Source organism: Amblyomma mixtum, chromosome 5 (assembly GCF_055824585.1).
Source record: "Amblyomma mixtum isolate Tamu chromosome 5, ASM5582458v1, whole genome shotgun sequence".
Lineage (NCBI taxonomy): Eukaryota > Metazoa > Arthropoda > Arachnida > Ixodida > Ixodidae > Amblyomma > Amblyomma mixtum.
Genome location: NC_143016.1, coordinates 30,592,461 through 30,611,360, shown reverse-complemented (window position 1 = coordinate 30,611,360; position 18,900 = coordinate 30,592,461). Strand labels below are relative to the sequence as shown.

The 18,900-nt window shown below is 49.6% G+C and overlaps 1 protein-coding gene across 1 annotated transcript in view; it reads right to left on the bottom strand.

Moving 5' to 3' along the window:
• Positions 1-14,329, bottom strand: part of LOC149341652 (arrestin domain-containing protein 3-like) — a 99,859-nt gene extending 85,530 nt beyond the window's left edge. Inside the window, exon 1 of the mRNA XM_089543785.1 lies at positions 13,555-14,329. Coding sequence (XP_089399911.1) covers positions 13,555-13,813 — 259 coding nt within the window. The 5' untranslated portion in view covers positions 13,814-14,329. The remainder of the gene's footprint in view (positions 1-13,554) is intronic.
• Positions 14,330-18,900: the final 4,571 nt, after the last annotated feature.

The window sequence follows — 18,900 nt, the reverse complement described above, 5'->3', positions numbered from 1 at the left end:
AAAGCTCACAGCGACCCTTATACTGCTCAGCATTTCCCTCGGGTCTGGCCTGCAGTCCCTTGAGCAACCACTCTCGACAACGGCGCCAGCGAGACCGATTGTCTGAGCACGCCATCAGACAGGCCGGCAGCGACCGTCGACTGTACGAGCGCCATAGGGCACGGCTCCGAGTGTCAGAGACGAAAGCTGCTCGAGCTACAACTCCGTTCGCGCAGGCAACGGGTCCGAGCTCCCGCTCCTTTCAAGTGTTCCGCGCCCAGCGTCGGAAGCACGCAGGCACGGGCCGCCCTTATCAACAGCGGGCCATGACAGCTCAGGGCCCACTCAGAGCCGGAGTGACAGCCGCGGGGCTCCCACGCGCTTGCCGCGATTTCGCCTTTTCCCATGCTCACTTCCCTCTTTTCTTTTTTTTACTTAGCCGAGCACCAATCTGAGGCAGGCACGATTAGGGCGCCACTCATGACGGGCTCTCCTGAGTGGCGCCACGTCGAGCGGAGCAGTCGGCAAAAGTGGATTAGTCTCAAGCAGCGAGCGAAATTAATGGAGAACGACTGGCGCCACGCCTGAGCTCACACTGGACTGGCGCGCTTCCCTCTCTCTCCCCGTCCTCCTTTCCACGCGTCTTAACTCGTGCGCCGGCAACAGTGCGCGCGAAGTAGAGTACGCACAGCTTCAACGGAGGCCTCAAGACGGTATACGGATTCGCCAAGCTGGAAGCCTGGGCGGGTTGATTAAACATTTCTGGACAAACAGCAGAAGCTTTTAGCACAGCGAAGACGTACTAGCAGAGACGTACACCGGTTTTCCGGACTCTGGCTATATATGTCCAGGGGCCTCGCCTGGCACCGCCCCTTCCACTGCGCGTGCGCGGGAGGCGTCTTGCTGGCCGGTATACGTCTATGTTAGTACGCCCCCGCTATGCTAAAAGCCTCTAATAACGCACAAGACAGCGCATATCGATCCTCTTTTTCCTGTTGCTTCCTTTCGTGGCGTCGTTTCGTGCGTTATTAATCCGAAAACTGGTATGGAATGCACAATTTAACGTCGCGAAGTTGCGCGTGAACTATGAGGGATGCCGGAATGCAGGGCTCCGGATTATTCTAGACCACCTGCTTACATCATAAAGCACACAGGCGTGTTAGCGTTTTGCTTTCACCGCCAATGAAATGCGGCCGCTTTGCTGATGGGGGGATCTGGCAGCCACAGTGGACGTAGTCATTGAGAACGATCGCCCGTGCGTTGCTTTTTAGCGCGAATCATGTCGCGCGAGTTACGAGTTTTACAGCGTTAACTGTTAGTGCGACGCTCTGACAGTCAGCGTCGTCCGAAGCCATATGCACTCTTATGAGGGCAGCATCACTTGACTCGCGGCACTCGCTACCATAGAAGGTAGGTCGCCCGAAGCAGTACTCTGAACTTCACGAATGCAAGCTCAGGCGCCAAATCGTAAGCGGCGAGAGGATCCTCACGAGCGAGGTCGCTATGCTTAGAAGACTATGCACCGGCGCCAGAATGAGAAAGTGCGTGGCCACGAAACCGAGCCCGCCGGACGCAAGAGGCAAGTGATCTAACAATGGTGCGACTCGGGCGTTTTAGAGTGTAATATCAACCCGTTCGGGTTTAACTGCGTGTTCGGTTGGTGACACACTCTCAAAGGTGCTGTGAATTTCTTTGGTGGCTGTATAATAAACCACCAATTCGTCAGTAATAAGGCCACAGGGAGGCGAGGCTAAGCGAGCAGCTAAAATTGACCGCCTGACAATTTTTTTTATAGCAGCCACGAACAATATAAACTATTGAGCATGACACTGTGTGTCACAGATGAAAATTACGTCGCATAAATCGTACACCGGCTCGTCCTCATACCTTTAAACGCACACAGATTTCGCCCCTTCTCGGCGAAAGGCCACAGCAGTCGCGGGCGAGTTCTCACGAGCGTCCTAAACGTGTAGCTTTCAAATTGGCTCCTCCCTCCTTTACCGAACAGACGGCACTTTTACGCAGTCACTCAGTAGCCCCGAACCTGGCGGAGAGGTTTAGCCGCGTGAAGGCAGGAAGGAAGGGTCAAGCAGCAGCAGCAGCAGCAGCGCTTCCTCGCAGTAGCGCGTAACGTGTTTACACTTAGCTCGAGCGATGATGCGATTAGGAAGCCCAGGGTCGCACGTGACCAGGCTGCGCGGCGAAGCACTCCAATCGCATCAGCCGCCAAGAGGCAAGGCGGCGGCAGCGTACACAGGGCGCCCAGGGGGATCCAATTAGAAAGCGCGCGCCAAGCGTGCTCCGCGTCTGGAGCAGATCACGCGTCGCTCGCCTCCGGGCCGCCAGCGCGTACACGCGTCGTCGGGGTAATTCTGTTTGGATTGACATCTCCGGCGGCGGAGAAGGAACACACCGCCGGAGGATAAGCAGAGACGCTGCTGCAGTGCTGTCGCTGTTGGCGAGACACGCACACAGTCCGGAAGCTGGGTGCGAGGCAGAACGAATAAGCCGGCCTCGCCTCAACGACTGACGATGGTGAATGTACGACGTTATACGTCCACCGCTCATCTTCTGCGTCGAAAGAGCCGGTTATCGCGTCAACAGGGCCAAGACTGAACCTGAGTTATGACGCCCGATAGGACCTAAGAGTTGCAGAGGCCTGAAGGAAGTAATTCCAACCAACCACTGTGTTCTCTTACCCAACAATTCTGGACAAAAACATTTTTGAACGGGATTAACAGTTTAAGAACTCAATTTTTTTATATATATTGTAAGGTTTCACTGTAACAATCACTATATCAGCAGATTTCCCGTCCACAGGCTTATTTTTGCTATCGTCATAAGCGTTCGTATCGGTTTTCTGTGGCAGTCTTCAACTGCTCGATACGAGCGATGGAACCGCTTTAAAAGAAAGATTTTGCTAAACATCCGAAGAATGAACCACTCCCTTCGATATTGCCATAACAGTACCTTACAATTTTCCAATGTTCTAAATTTTTGTCCGGGAAAGTCGGACATGTTAACACGCACGGAAATTCCCATTTACGCACGGGCGTAGTCGCATTTCGTCACACGTAAAATGCGGCCGCCCGCAGCTTGGTTCGACCCCACGAGACTTCGCCGTATACTCAGCGGCAGAACAGCGTAGCCACTCGCCGTCGCAGCGGGTCTTATTGATCTCTAAAACTGTTTTCCCTTGCTTCTATTGTTTACCTTCATTTTTTTTTCAGACATTCCTTTGCTACGGTAGAAAGAAGACTTGTGAGTTAACTCGACACTCGTCAGCCATCTCGGGTATAGTTCCGGAATGCCGAGGTTGCTTCGTTTCACCTCACACCACTTTCTTCATTCTCTGACATGGGCGTCCGGAGGGGGGGGGGGGGCAAGGGGGGGCGGCTGCACCCCCCTGGAAAATCACTCACTCGAACCGTGAGTGATGGCCGCACGTCAGGGGCGGCGGTGCGCTCAGCCAAAAGAGTAAAAGCGGCCCTGCTTCCACGCTTTGGGTCACATCTGCAAAGTGCCGCGTCCGGGGACGCGTCGTTGCAGACATACAGCGGCACCGGCGAGCATGTGTTTCGAGCCGTCTTGAGATGTGTGCCTGTTTCTTTGATCTCTAGAGAGATAGCGACACGGAGGCAGACAGTGCACACCCCGGCCACCGATGAATTCTTCAGGAGGGAGGGACAAATCAGCCGTGTCCATCCCCGCTTTGTCGGACTGCTCAGGGGCAAGCGGGCGATGAGTTGGCGCCGCCGCTCGCTGTCTCCTCCGATCCACGGGAGAGCGCAGTTCGGTACAAGCGCCGCTTTCAGAATTTTCGGCAAAGGGGATTAGCTGCTTTTGTTCACGGCGACGCAGTCTCCAGAGGCGCCCCGACACCAGCGTTCCTTGCGTCTTCTCCGGAAACCAGCGCCTTTGGTCAAGGCAGCCCGATGGCGCCTGCCTGGCTCGCCTGTCACCTCTGGCTGGGCCTCAAATCCCAACAGCGCCCATGTACTGTGCGATGTCAGTGCATGGTAAAGAGACCGTCCGTCCCTCATAGCCTGAGTCGTTTTGGGGCTCTGAACCTCATAAAAACACACAAAACAAATTTTCCGACCGGAGTGGCGAGTGTCCCTTCCCCTCGGAAGTCGCGCGGCGTTCCTTGCGTGTGCTGTAATGATCGGAGGCCCAGCCAGCGGAGAACGGCGAGACAGTCAGGCGTCATCAGGTATGCGGCCAAAAGCGCTGCTGTTTCTCGGAGAAGACGCAAGGAAAAGCTGGCCTGGAGGCGGCTTCTGGCTCGGCGTTTGCGGGGACAAAGGCTCTAATCCCCTTCGCCGGCGATGCTGAATGCGGCTCTGGTGCCGGACTGCGTTCCTGGGGACTGGCAGCGGAAACAGGCGAGCCAGACCGGCGTCATCAGGCTACTGCGACGGAAAGCGCTGCTGTCCGGGGGAGACAAAAGAGACACTGCGTGGGGCAGCTACTGGCGACGGCGTCGGCGTACACAAAGACGTCTAATCCCTTCGCCGGGAAGGCTGAGCGCGGTGCTTCTCCCGGACTGCCCGTGGACTGACCGACGAGACCCAGTGGCGACGACGGCGGGGCGGCGGCGCCGCTAACTCATTACCCGCGTGCGCCCTGGGCAGCAGACAAAGCCGAGGGGCGACACGGCTGATTTGTCCCTTCCACCGAACTGAAGAGGTCACCGGTGTGAGCGGTCAGCGCTCGCGTCCCCATCGATCAGGATCGTCACTCAGCAGCAAACGACCTTTGGGCCTGGGAAAACAGTTCGCGACTCAGAGACGCCAAGTTCCTCCTTGCCCGTGTATGTGTGTGTCTGTGCGGTGTGCGCCGTCACGTGGGGAGGGCGGAAAAGTCTAAAACAGTATTACATCTCCCATACTTTTTTCTCATTTGTAATCTGAAAACTGCGTGTCCGTGTGTGCGTGCATGCGCGTTCGTGTATGCGTGCGTGTATGCGTGCGTGTATGCGTGTGTGTGTGTGTGTGTCTGTTTGTGCGTGCGTTTGTGTGTGCGCGTTCCACATCATATTTACCACCCTCACCTCGAATAGCTTGCAGGTAGATCCATGGGCGTCCGGAGGGGGGGGCAAAGGGGGGCGGCTGCACCCCCCTGGAAAATCACTCACTCTAACCGTGAGTGATGGCCGCACACCAGGGGCGGCGGTGCGCTCAGCAAAAAGAGTAAAAGCGGCCCCGCTTCCAGCTTTGGGTCACATCTGCGAAGTGCCGCGTCCGGGGACGCGTCGTTGCAGACATACAGCGGCACCGGCGAGCATGTGTTTCGAGGCGTCTTGAGATGGGTGCCTGTTTCTTTGATCTCTAGAGAGATAGCCACACGGAGGCAGACAGTGCACATTCCGGCCACCGATGAATTCTTCAGGAGGGAGGGACAAATCAGCCGTGTCCACCCCCGCTTTGTCGGGCTGCTCAAGGGCAAGCAGGCGATGAGTTGGCGCCGCCGCCGCTCGCTGTCTCCTCCGATCCACGGGAGAGCGCAGTTCGGTAGAAGCGCCGCTTTCAGAATCTTCGGCAAAGGGGATTAGCAGTTGCTTTTGTTCACGGCGACGCAGTCTCCAGAGGCGCCCCCACACCAGCGTTCCTTGCATCTTCTCCGGAAACCAGCGCCTTTGGTCAAGGCAGCCCGATGGCGCCTGCCTGGCTCGCCTGGCTCGCCTGCCACCTCTGGCTGGGCCTCAAATCCCAACAGCGCCCATGTACTGTGCGATGTCAGTGCATGGTAAAGAGACCCAGGTGGTCGACATTATCCGGAACTCTGTACTACTCCGTCCCTCATAGCCTGAGTCGTTTTGGGGCTCTGAACCCCATAAAAACACACAAAACAAATTTTCCGACCGGAGTGGCGAGTGTCCCTTCCCCTCGGAAGTCACGAGGCGTTCCTTTCACCCCCAGAGTGCGTATTCGGGGATACTGCGGCAAGTAGGCCCTTGCATGTGTGCGCGCCTCTGTGTTTGTGCTTCGGTATTTTTAGTGGCCGGTTGTCAACGAACAATCAAGACAGCGGACGAGAAAACGACGAGCGGCGAGTAGTGTGTGTGCAAATACTCGACTGTGCGGTTGCGCGAGCAAGGTGGAGCGAGGTGTATGAAGCTGCGAGCGTGCATTTATCTTGTAAATAAGTTTTCGTTGTATATATAGTCATTTTTTGTTTTCAACGTACGCATTCAACCGTTTTTTCAATCAATGTGTATATATTTTTAACACTACCAACCCCGAAGAACTCCATAGCCAGCTTTGTCTCGCGCGGTTCCGAATGATGGACATTCGGCGCTTCTTCAAGCGTCAGCGGTTGTCTGACGAAGCGTTATCCAAATGCGCCCCTGCAGATTCTGGTGTGATATGTGACAACGGTGTAGCATTTGAACAGAGTGATGCAAGCTTTTATCACCGGACAGTAGCTGATGTCGTCGACTCCATGGAAGGGACTCTGTCAACAGTGAGTTCAGGTAATGCAGCAGGCCGAGATGATTCCATTTCTCCTTTCTTGGGATTTAAGTCCGGATTTGACCAGAGCGATGCAACCTTTCATCACCGGACAGTAGCCGACGTCGTCGTCTCCATGGAGGGAACTTCACCAGCGAGCTCCGGTCACGCAGTAAGCCGAGACGATTCCCTTTCTCCTTGCTTGGGATCGAAGTCCGGAGACAACATCAAGAAAACAAATAACTTGCCTCAAGAATATGACTTAGGAGAGTTTCTAGGCAAAGCTAAACTCACTGGCATACCGGACTTTTTGAAGTTACGTCTTCTTACTAAGCCATGGTCGCCAAATGTTACATACGATTTTAAGAAGGATGTAACACCTGGAAAGAGGCCTTTTCGACATCAATGGCTGGGAGATTACGCCCCCTGGCTTGCGTACTCAGCGACAGCGAAAGGCGCTATTTGTCGTTTTTGCGTCATTTTTCCTCCACGTGTTCACCGGGGTACTCAAGGAAGTTTTATCGTGCGCGCTTTCAGTAACTACAGAAAAATGCACGAGGCGTGCAGGGATCACGTAAAATCCCAATGGCACCAGGAGGCAATGACGGCCTCACAGAACTTTATGGATGTGATGAAAGGCAAGCAGCTACCCGTTGTACAGCAGCTGAACAGAGCACTGCACGCGCAAGTTGAAAGGAACCGTGAGAAACTATTTCCAATAGTTTCCACCATTGTCTTTTGCGCGACGCATGACTTGCCGATTCGCGGCAAGGAGTCCGATAGTAGAGTCTTCAATGATCTGCTTGACTTTCGTGTAGAAGCTGGAGATACTCTACTTCAGGAGCACTTCGCTTCTTCTGCTGGCAATGCCAAGTACACTTCTGTCCGCGTCCAGAACGAGATCATCACAATCTGTGGCGGCATCCTGAGAGAGCAGATAGTTACCGAAACTAACAAAGCGTTTGCTTTTTCCGTTCTTGCTGACGAAACTGCAGATATTTCAGGAAAAGAGCAGATGTCTATAGGCGTTCGCTTTATTGACAAGGCGGAAGTCGAAGTGTGCGTTCGAGAGCAGTTTTTGGGATTTGTAGAGCTGGAGCAATTAAACTCCGCTTGCATCGCCGCGGCAATCTTGAAGCTTTTGACGAATGTCGGACTGATTCTTTCGAACCTCGTTGGACAGGGGTACGATGGATGCTCTACAATGGCTGGAAAAGAAGCTGGAGTGAACAAAATTATACAAAAACAGTTCCCGAAGGCACTATTTTTCCACTGTGCAAGTCACAAACTAAATCTCGTCATCAACGATTTGAACGACGTCTCTGAAATTCGAAACACAATTGGGATAAGCAAACAAACCATAAACTTCTTCCGCGAGAGCGTGCTCCGGAGAAAATTGGTGCCCAACATTCCGATGCTGTGTGAGACAAGATGGTCTGCAAAGTACAAGTCTATTAGGATCTTCTCTCAGCATTACGGTCCCATAGTCGAAGCACTCGAGCAGCTCGCGTCCACGGAATCATGCTCGAACGCTGCAACTAGACAACGAGCTCACATCCTCTACTGCGCAACAACAAGCTCATCTTTCATCGTCTGCTTGCATATTGTAGCGAAGTACAGCGCTCGGCTCGAACCAGCTACGAACATTCTGCAAGGTGTATCCATGGACTTCCATTCTGTGCATGGCCACATCACTGAGCTACAACGTATTTTTCGCGGCCACCGGACAAACGCTGTAGAGGAGTTCTCTAACATCATGAATGCAGCAAGGGAGGCAGCCAATCACTTAAATGTGGTGATATCTGTACCAAGACAAGTCTCTCGTCAGGCCCACCGAGACAACTACGGGATTCAGTCGCCAGAGGAATACTACCGTGTGGCAATATATGTGCCGTACTTGGACTCCCTCACTGCTTCTTTAGCTCGGCGCTTTTCTGAAAGCAATGAGAGGAGCTTCAAACTTCTCCAGCTGCATCCATCAAAAATGAAGCACTTGAGCCGTGTTGAGTTCGCTGTTCTCGCCGAAGAACTCCAGTGCTTTTACGGCATCGACAACTTCAAGGAAGAGGCCATCTCTTGGTACGAGATGTGGTGCAACAAAACTGGGGACCCATCAGAAATAACTTACTGCGAGCTTCTACATCAGGCCAAGACATTCTTCCCTGGTGTTGCAAAAGCCATTGAGGTGGCTCTGGCTTTGCCAGTTACTACCTGTACGGTCGAACGCTCCTTCAGTACAATGAGGAGAGTGAAAACGTGGCTACGCTCAACGATGACAAACGACAGACTGGACGGCCTTTGTATGATGAGTGTGCACCGAGAGCGTGTAATGAAGCACAGAAATGAATTTATCACCAGTGTCATCACGCAATTCGCCCAGAAAAATCCGAGGCGTCTACAGTTTCTGTTCAAGGAAGACTGACTGAGTGACTGTCGTTGCGTGTTTGTGAACATATTGTGCTGTGTGCTGGTCATCAATCCGGGTGTGTCGAGAACCCGTATGCAGCAAGACTGAGCACTCTTCTCCACGAAGTGATAGTATCTTTTTGCATTTTTATTAATTTTAATTGTTTCTTCGTTGATAAACTCCAATGTATCTCTCCTAGCCTCGCTTTAATTTGCTGTTTGTAATTTTTCTTTCATGCGTGTATTTTACTTATTTATTTTATTTGTATATAAATAAATAAATTTACTCCGCAAATAGTGCCTTTTTGCTACGAACATACCCCCCCCCCCCCCCCCTCCGGCGCCAACAACCAATGGGGCCCCCCCCTGCAAAAAATTCTGCGGACGCCCTTGTTCTCTGAACGAATCACTGTTGCGGAACAGTAGGCGGCAATCGGTGCGAGTGTTGTTCATTCCATCTCAACGATACACTGAAAAATACTCAATTGAACTTTTGTTCTCAGTAAAAATCGATTCCATGGCTTTTTCTGGCTACACCATTGGCGTTTTTCTGGAAGCAAAAAAAAAAAACGCATTTATTGCCAACAAAATGGGATTTAGAAACGAAACATTCTTTTTTCTCTCGCCAAGCTCGTAACGTCAAGACTTAAAAAGAGACTCCGTCATCACCGTTCGGAAATGACTGGCGATACAGTCTAGCCTCTCTGCTTCCCGAAAAAAGCGCCTTGATTCACCGCAGTTTGCTTGTGTAAACACCCTGCATTACATTTTTTTTTTTTTTTGCCTTTTCCAGAGTAGCGTCTTTGTCATTAGGACGCGGTCGCACAGATGAAAGAAAGTGGCGGATAAATTCGCTGCCAAGATTGTATTTTCCGCTCCAAACAAACTGAGAAAGATTCATGCTTCCTTGAAAAGCAAGAAAGACAATGGTACAATCGCGCAAGCATGCGGTGTGCGTCACAGCACACAATACGTGCTGCGAAAGGTTGGAGTGGTAAACCGAATTTCACTCTCGTGTGGCAATGCACACGGGAGCCAAAAAGGAAGATGTCTGAATGAACGCTTGCCGGAACATGACAAGTCGCTGGATGGCTGAAATTCGTCATATTTGGTGACACATCGTCGCACCTGCCATTGCACTCCATATCTGGACAATACAGTTGTGTTCTATAACCATAAACACGTTTTTGTGCGGCAGATCATTTAGAGGCATTCCATATCTGCCATGAAGCAGACAGGTGTGTGAGCAAGGCATTCGTGGCATTGACTAAACGTGAGATGGGTCTTTTGGACAAGCCTGTAGAAGTTTCGCAGTGCTCGAATTTATATATGCTATTTGTCTCTTGTTAACTATGACATGAGCGTGTCAGCGCGGCGGAAAGGTAAGCGTGTTTGGTTTATGGTTCATGGCCAAAGCAACTCGGGCTATGAGGGACGCCGTAGTGAAGGGCTCCGGAAATTTCGACCACCTGGAGTTTTTAATGTCCATTGACATCGCACAGTACACGGGCCTCTAGCATTTCGCCTCCATCGAAATTCGACCGCCGCGGCCGGGATCGAACCCGCGTCTTTCGGGTCAGCAGTCGAGCACCATAACCACTGAACCACCGCGGCAGCTTTATTTAATCGTGTGTTTCTGCATAAAAAAAAAAAAAAGCCGCTCGTAAGTTCAGCGTCTGTCCGTCTCTTTCTTTACCTGGTCCTTTGTTTTCCCCTCTGTTCCCCTCTTTCAGTACGCATTACCAACTGGCCCAAAACGCTGTGTTGCAACGCGGTAAGCTAGCGATAGGTGTCAACTTCAATTTGACCTCAGTGCCCTTTAAAGATGGCAGTCGGCATGCAGAAATAAGATCTGTGCGGCGCTGTTGCAGCTGCAGTCATTGCATTGAACGGGATGTACTATCGGCAGGATAAGAAAATTCACCATGAAATCGGCATTAAAGTTTCCTAGCCGGGAAGTCTAACACCACAGTTATAATATGACGAGCGACACAAACGCATTCTATGTTTTGTACCTATCGACAGATAAACCGTTACCGCTGCCATGTTTCAAGAAATATTTGTTTTGTGTAATCCGCTTCCATGGTCCATTACTTTTCTTGAGGGTAGTACATTGTATACATTTACTCGTGCAAAACGCAGCTGACGAAGCAAAAAATAAGAAATCAACCAGTATTTTTTTACAAGGCCATATGAGATACTCGTGTTAGGCGTGCACGTATCGTGTTAACCGAAAACTATTAGTACTACAAGCTGTTAATTAATGCACAAGAACGTAACTGCAACACTCACCATGACATATCATGGTTGTGTACTCTGTAGTAGGAGTGACAGTCCCACCGAAACGTTTCAGGAGCTGCACGATTAGCTGTACAGTTTATACGCATGTCTCTCCAGGATATATGTTCGCTGCGAAATTATTATTACTATTATTAGACCAAGGCGCTGTGGTTATGTTACTGAATTCTTTATTAGACTTTTAGACGAAGTGCTAGCGGCTATACTTCATTGAGCGCATTAAAGCATCTGTTAAGAATTTTCTTCTAGAACATGGCTTCTTCTTATTTCTTTGCTTTGTTAAGACAATGACATGTCATGACCGTTAATTTGGCAAAGTCCTGAAAGTGTGTAATATATACCACTGTGAATGAAGAAATCTTGCAGTAAGTGCTCGTTAATATATTCAAACCGCGTAGCCAACGTAGCAGCAAATTTCTGGCGTTGCCGGGCCCAATCGCGCAAGCCTTTGTAGGCTTAGATTGGCCCACAATATTTTGTATTCTATCCTCTGTTGGAAAGATTATTATTATTATTATTATTATTATTATTATTATTATTATTATTATTATTATTATTATTATTGCTGTTGTTGCTCTTACTCGAGGAGCTAGGTGTTTCCCGTAGCCCACGGCATTTCCTTCATCATAGTCCTTGAAGCCTCTGGGCACAATATGGTGCTGTTTTCCTGCTTGCTAGAATGAGTTGGTGATAACATCGAGGTCCCTCTGTTTTCCCCCTTCTATTGCTTTTGTTTTTCTAAGTCACTAGCTGAAGCCTCTCTGTCAGGCAGCTGATGCTAAGCCTCTTCTGTGTGTTTCCAGCTAATATGTCGAGCTCAGTGAGCTCGAAGAGAGCTTAGTACGTGCTACTTTTTCTGTCCCTCACCTCAGCTGCTTGATTAGTTCGCGCGCTATCTTAACCTTGCTCCGTTAACGATCCACAAATACCGATTACGGCGACCGTTCGGCAACTGCGGGAGTTTCTTGAGACGGTCATTCAGCAGTGCTAAGAGGAATTTACGCCGAGCTGGTCAGCGTTACGCTGTGCCATCGAAGGACAGGATAAATATGCTTGACTGATGTCTATTAATTTCCGGTCAGCCGGCCGGCTTCGAGTGTTATACCCCTTCTCAGAAAAAATGTAAAATAAAAAGGAATGGAATAAGTATAAGCCGTCTCCTGCCTGTCAAAATCTTAGCGCATGACACTCATTTTGACGCTCTTCTGTTGACAAGTCCCTTCGTTAGACATTGCTCGACAGCAGTAACCTCACGCACTGCGAACTATGCCACTTTGCAGGACATTCCTCCAGTCTGTTTAAAAGGAGAAAAAAAAAATTAAAGAAAGCCTCGAAGCCTCCCACGCACGCGAGTCGTTTCAAATCGGGACCAGAGGAGGTTGCTGAAATGACAAATGATCCCACTCGTTGCTCTCGAGTAAAGCTAAACTTAGGCGTCGCCGCGCAGACAAACGGCGAGTTCGTGGAGAGTCATCTCTGCGAACAGGCCGCTTTGTAAACGGAGGTGCGGAAATTACTTCAACGATCCGTCCAAGTCCAGCGGAACCGCGGCGGGTGTCCATCATGCATCATCGGTCGCGCTCTTCAGTCAGGCCCCGTCTTGCAATGCTGTAGTCCGCAGTAAATTCGGGGAATGTTTGTTGATACCCGTGGCTCGCTTTCTTTCTTTTAGTCATTTTTCTCTCTCTCTCTAGCTGCTAGTGCCAGAGTGAAGGCCTGCTGCCCTGGCCTGGTATCTGGCCAACAAAAACAAACAGCGTGCCGACGAAAGGCAAGTCAGTCCACTAGCACGCCCCTTGGAAACGACGAAGACCGCAGCGGCAGAAGTGGCCACTTTATGGCAACCGGCACTCAACACGCGCTGCACCGAACCTGAATTCGTTTCGTATATAGAGTCAGCATAACAGACAGCCGGCGACTATGTCACAGTTAAGTGCTGGGAACAGTGTACAGTGACAGTTAACATGAATGACAAGCACAAATGATCAGTTGTTGGCAAAATCCCGTTTTCGACGGTATAGACATTCCCTCAGGAGCTTCAAAGAAACGACTTTGTCCGACGCAAATACAGTTAGAACGTTTTAAAGCGCAAGTTATTAAAGGAGCGCACTGGAAAGTGATGCCGAGCTCAAAATGGAAAAGGGAGCGAAGGAGGAGTTTCGCGAAGCGCGCGGTTTAAATTTCGATACAGTCCGGAACACAGCACGTCGGCGGAAGACGTGACTGCGTGCATGCGCGAGGAGGCTCCGCGATTACAAGTCGGGACTAATTAAATGACAAAGACACACCAGAAACAAGCTGACATGCGTGTGTACTGAAAAGCACCGGTCTGCCACTCACAACACAGATGTGCAATCACTGCACGGACACAGGTCTAGCATACGCGACGGACGCGTACACAACGAGCCAGCTCACCCACCGGAGCCGAAGAGCGTCTGTCCCTGGAAAAAGTACTCCAGCTCGGCGTTGTAGTGCTCAGTGTAGGCGCCCAGCCGGTTGCCCGTGCTGCGCGACTCGGTCCAGTGCACCTTGGCCAGTCCGCGCATGAACACGCGCACCGCCTTCAGTCGCATGTCACCCTTGAGTTCGAGCACGCACTTGCCGCGCACCGCCTGGCCAGGGTGGTACACGTTGCGGTAGCCGTCCAGCACGATGTCGAACGCCTTCAGCTTGCCCATGGCTCGGCTGCAGCAGCCTCGTGGCCTCGTCGTCGTCGCAGCAACGTCTTCCCTCGCGGCGCATCGGAGAGAGCTCGGCGCCGCGGTGCAGTCAGCCCGCGCCGGGCTTGCGGCCGGTGCGCTCGCTGTCGAGCGCGTGCTGCGTCGACCGCGGACGCTGCCGGCCCGCGACGGTCACGGCACGCATCGCAGTGGTCGCCGACGCTGATATAACACTCCGCAGGCCGCGCTGCCCGCTTTTCCGCGGCGGCTACGTACTCCGATCGAAGGCACACGGAGGAGGAGCACCGGAGGAGAGAGCACGGCCAAGCGTCTCGGGAATGCGCTCGTGCTCTCGCGCTGTCCCGTTTAGGCGAGATCCGGAGCGAGACCAAAGCACGGAACCGAAACCAACTCGCAGCAGACGGAACGGCCGCGAAGTGCACGCGTGCGCCCGTGCGCCGGTTGAACTGAGACCTGCATTGGAAGTAGTAAGCCGACGCTATGCAACTGAATGGGCATTCGTGCCTCGCGAACAGCTGGAGATGATCTAACGGGCCTGGCGCGCGAGGAATGCGCTTTTTGGGCCCCCCGCGACGCGTAGGAGGTGCTTTGCATGACAATTCATTCAAGAAGTTCGACGGGAAGCAGAGATGGTGCTGCCACCTTGCGGCAAAGCAAAGAGACTTTTAGCCCCAGCCAGCTGCGTCGTGTTAAAATTGGTGGCTAGGTAGCGCTAGAAGTGCAAGCACCCGCATGACGATGCTTTCAGCGGCAACTATGGTTCAAATGAAATATTAGTATAGAGGCTAGAAGGCAATATTAGTTAAGACGCTAAAAAAGAAAAGAAAGAAAAGCAGACATCAGCGTGTTTTATATGAGTGCATCAAGAACTAAGCATGCCACGGGCAACCTAAAAAACCGGAGATTTTAATTAATGTGAATATGTAGGAGGAATTCTTTATTTACAACTTTTACTGCATATACCTTGCTATTAGTAGTTATAATTTGTGGAGTGTACAATGAAAGCCATAGAACATACGAGGGGGTACCCAAAGAAACCGGACTTATTTTTGTTTGAACTTATTTGTTCACATTTTAAGCACAGACCTTCAATCACCTTCAAAGTATTCCCCACTTGCAATGATACGCTTGTCGAATCTTTCATTCCATTTTTCAAAACATTGTTTAAATTCATCTTTTGTGATGCTTGACAGTGCCTCCGTCGTTTTTTTGTTCACCTCAGCAACATCATCGAAACGCTTTCCATTCACCTATTTTTTCATTCTAAGAAACAAAGAAAGTAGCACGGGGCAAGGTCGGGAGAATATGAGGGTTGGGGAATAGGGGTCATGCCATTTTTGGTCCAAAATTGTCGCAGAGACAGGGCTGTGTGAGCAGGAGCATTGCCATGATGGAAAAACCAGTCACCCGACCGCCACAAATCTGGCCGCTTCCACCGCACACTGTTGCCCAATCTTTTCAAAACATCCAAGTAGAAAGCCTGGCTAACTGTCTGACCCTGCGGAACAAATTCTCAATGGACGACTCCTCTCACGTCGAAAAAACAAACCAGCATTGTTTTGAGGTTTGGTTTCACCTGACGAGCTTTCTTGAGGCGAGGTGAATTTGAAGTTTTCCATTGGCATGATTGTTGCTTTGATTCAGGATTCGATTCAGGAACACTTGAGTTATCCCCATAGCATTGTCCTTGTACGTCTTTCTTAATATTTCAAGAGTTTCCATTCAACTTTTTTCGAGCAAAAATCAGAATTTCACCGGCGCACGCTGTTTACGAAAATCAGCCATTGCAAAAACGACATTCACACAAAACAGTCGTCACTCTAAAACTCTGCCTAAACTAGACTGACCTCCTTCAACGACGGCACTCGGCTTACTGACTCTGGAATGTTCGTTCTATGCGCTCCTAGTGGCAAAACGCGGTACCACAGAAGCTTTGCCGACCAAAAAATTTAGTCCGGTTTCTTTTGGGTACCCCCTCGTATAAGCGTGAAATTTATCCAAGAAGCAGGAAACACTCTTTAATTCTGATTGGAGATATCCGTGTGGTTATATGCCGTATAGAATAGTTCAGGCGAGGGTATGATAAAACGGCATGTTTCTCACCATATTCATTCATCCGTTCTGCAGGGCCAGTATTCAAGGCCTCTTCAGTTGCTTGTTAGATTTTACTCAAGAACAACGCTTTCGTGAAACGAGTGGAATGCCGGTGTTACGTACGCAAGTGACTTAATCATAGTTAAACGTCACTGGCGCGCGATCTTACCTTGTGAACGTCTCAGTACCGCGAGTACGCGCCACACACTTCGTGATTGGCATCACCATTAGCTCGAACGCCAGCGTAATTAGACCACGGAACGCTGTCGAGTTCTCTCCTCACTCCACCAGCCATCATCATCATCAGCCGGACTACGCCCACTGCAATATAAAGACCTCTCACATGTCTCTCCAATTAACCCTGTCCACCCCTCTAGTACTGTTATTTAAATACGAAGTAGCCTGTTAATTCGGTTGGCTGTATTCCGTAAGAAAAAAAAAAAGGGGGGGGGGGGGGGGGGGGGGAGTACAGTGTGCTCATTACTGTAGAATACACCCAAAAGGAATGTTCAGGAGATTAAATCAACGTTGCGTTTCCTTCCACCGTCGTATTGGTGGGTTTTCTTGTCGTTCCTGTCAGGACACCAAGTTTCCGATCAACTGTCGTTTTATGCTTCACTGAGCTTTTCAGACCTCCATAATTCCTGAAGCTTGCTCACACACGCAGAGTGAACATTTTGGAACCAAGGAGACCACTTTATACTTTTTTCTTTTGTAATACTTTCTTAGCAAGAAGCTAAGCAATATTGTGTAAGGAGTTCTTATTCTGCTTAGTTATATAGCTCAGGAGCCGCAACTTGAAACTCTCCGAAACGAAAATCTTCGAACCGGGCGGCCGCGTTTATGTGGAGGCGAAACGCAAAAGGCGCCTGTGTGCTGTGCGATATCAGTGCACGTTAATGATCCTCAGGGGGTCGAAATGATTCCGGAGACCACCACTACGGCACCTGTTTCTCTTTCACTCCCACCTTCCTTTACGGAATGTGTTTCTAATGTGTTGCGTTTGAGCAATATATTATCCATTAATAATTTGTTTAGTACAATATATCAGTTCATGTTTTTTTTTGGTCATTGGACAACAAACTATATTTTGAATTTATTGAGAACAGTTTTTTTACAGAAAACTAACAACACTAGGTTTCCAGCTCAAAAAAAAATTGCTCCCTCAAGTTTTTAATATTTACGGAAAAAGGAGTTCATATTTCGTCTGTAGTTCTGTATGAAATAATGCACTCCTGAGTTGAATTTCCCTCATGTCCTTGTCTATGTTTAAATCAACTCTGATTTTTTTTTCACCAATAGAAAACGTAACATCTTTCTCTTTTCTAAAATTCCTATCTTTGATTATTCTTTGAACACTTTCTCTTTTATATAGTTTTGCAGCCCTGCCCTTAAATTTTTGGTTCAATTATGATTTCTGTAATTGCCGTTTATTAAATCATATTTATATTGTTTTCACAACTGTGTATATCTTTCTTGTTTTTTTGTATTTTGATCACTATCATACGTATAACGACGGTTACTTATTTTTTGTTTAGTTTGATTTGGTTTATTGAGGTTTAACGTCCCAAAGCAACTCAGGCTATGAGGGACGCCATAGTGAAGGGCTCCGGAAATTTCGACCACCTGGGGTTCTTTAACATGCACTGACATCGCACAGCACACGGGTCTCTAGAATTTCGCCTGCTACTTTTCTTCTGCATATTTGTTTTATGCCCAGTTAATCTATTAAGAGGTTTCATTACCATCACATGTAACATTTCTAATGTGTGTTACCATTGTTACCAATTTATAAGTGTCTATCTGTGTTGCTGCTTGTTTTAATTTAGTTTAGCAATTAATCTATCGAGGGTCCCGCGACACAGTCTCCTGACTTTAGGACCCTTGCCTGTATACTGATGTCGTACTCATCCCGCATGTGCTCAACAAATTATTGTTTAATTTGATTTGATTTCATGAGTTTATCTAAAAGTAGCTGGTCTTCAAAAGTTGTCCCGATACAGTTAGCCACACTGGTGGTCGACAAACAACCAGAAAGACTTCAGATCTTCATTCCTTCATTCCTTCGTACTTGCAATCCTGAATTTATTGTTAAATGCACTCACTGCTCTCTGAATAGAGGGAGTTGAAGAGTTTGGATAACATCGCCAGAGATATTTTCTTTTCTTTTCTGGCACAAGCGCGTGTCGCGATGTGGGCTTGGTGTTTTCCGCCCGTTTTCTGGACACTTGTCAACTTTCGCAAGGGAGCAGCTCTGGGTGATTCCCCCGAGTGAAGTTTCTCGTTTTACGACCTGCATGCACCGGAATGCCACCGCGCAGAGGGCGATACCATCTCGGGGTGAAGTGCGCACGCGCGTGCGCGTGCGGCAAATAATGTATTGGGAATATGCCGTTCTTCCTTGTCTAACTAACAGCATATACCCGCCGTACATACGATACAAAGCTCTGAAGAACAGCGCACACAAAGCGGACGTGAATGGTTTCGGAGATCAGCAACGCACGCGCGCTGCATATCTCACGCATCTTTTCATTAGCGGAACATCCTATGTCGAAATGGCGACTATGAGCTCGTGATCCTTGTTTACGAATCCGTTCAAGTTCGTGAAGAACGTGGTTGACTAAGAAGCTCGCGTGGCCGACCTTCGCTCTCATTTTTGTTACATATCTCTCTATCTCTCTCTGCTTCTTGGTCTCATTCTTACGAAAGTAGGGCTCCAAGTGCTTAAGCGTAAACAATAAGGATGAATGTCGAACCGGAATCGATGAGCTCGTAAAGTGTCCTGCTTCGTGCTTTTTTGTTGCCTCTCTCTTGTGGCGCCCTCCAGAAAGAGTGCGAGAATTCACACATGAGAAACACGTGGTCCTCGTGTAATGTGAATAGATTCCTTCCTATGTCGCGTGTAGATGTTATACGGCGCGGACCAGTAACCGCGCCGTTATGTCACACTTAAAAGGCTCTCAGGTGTGACAAAGTGGAGGAAGAAAAAG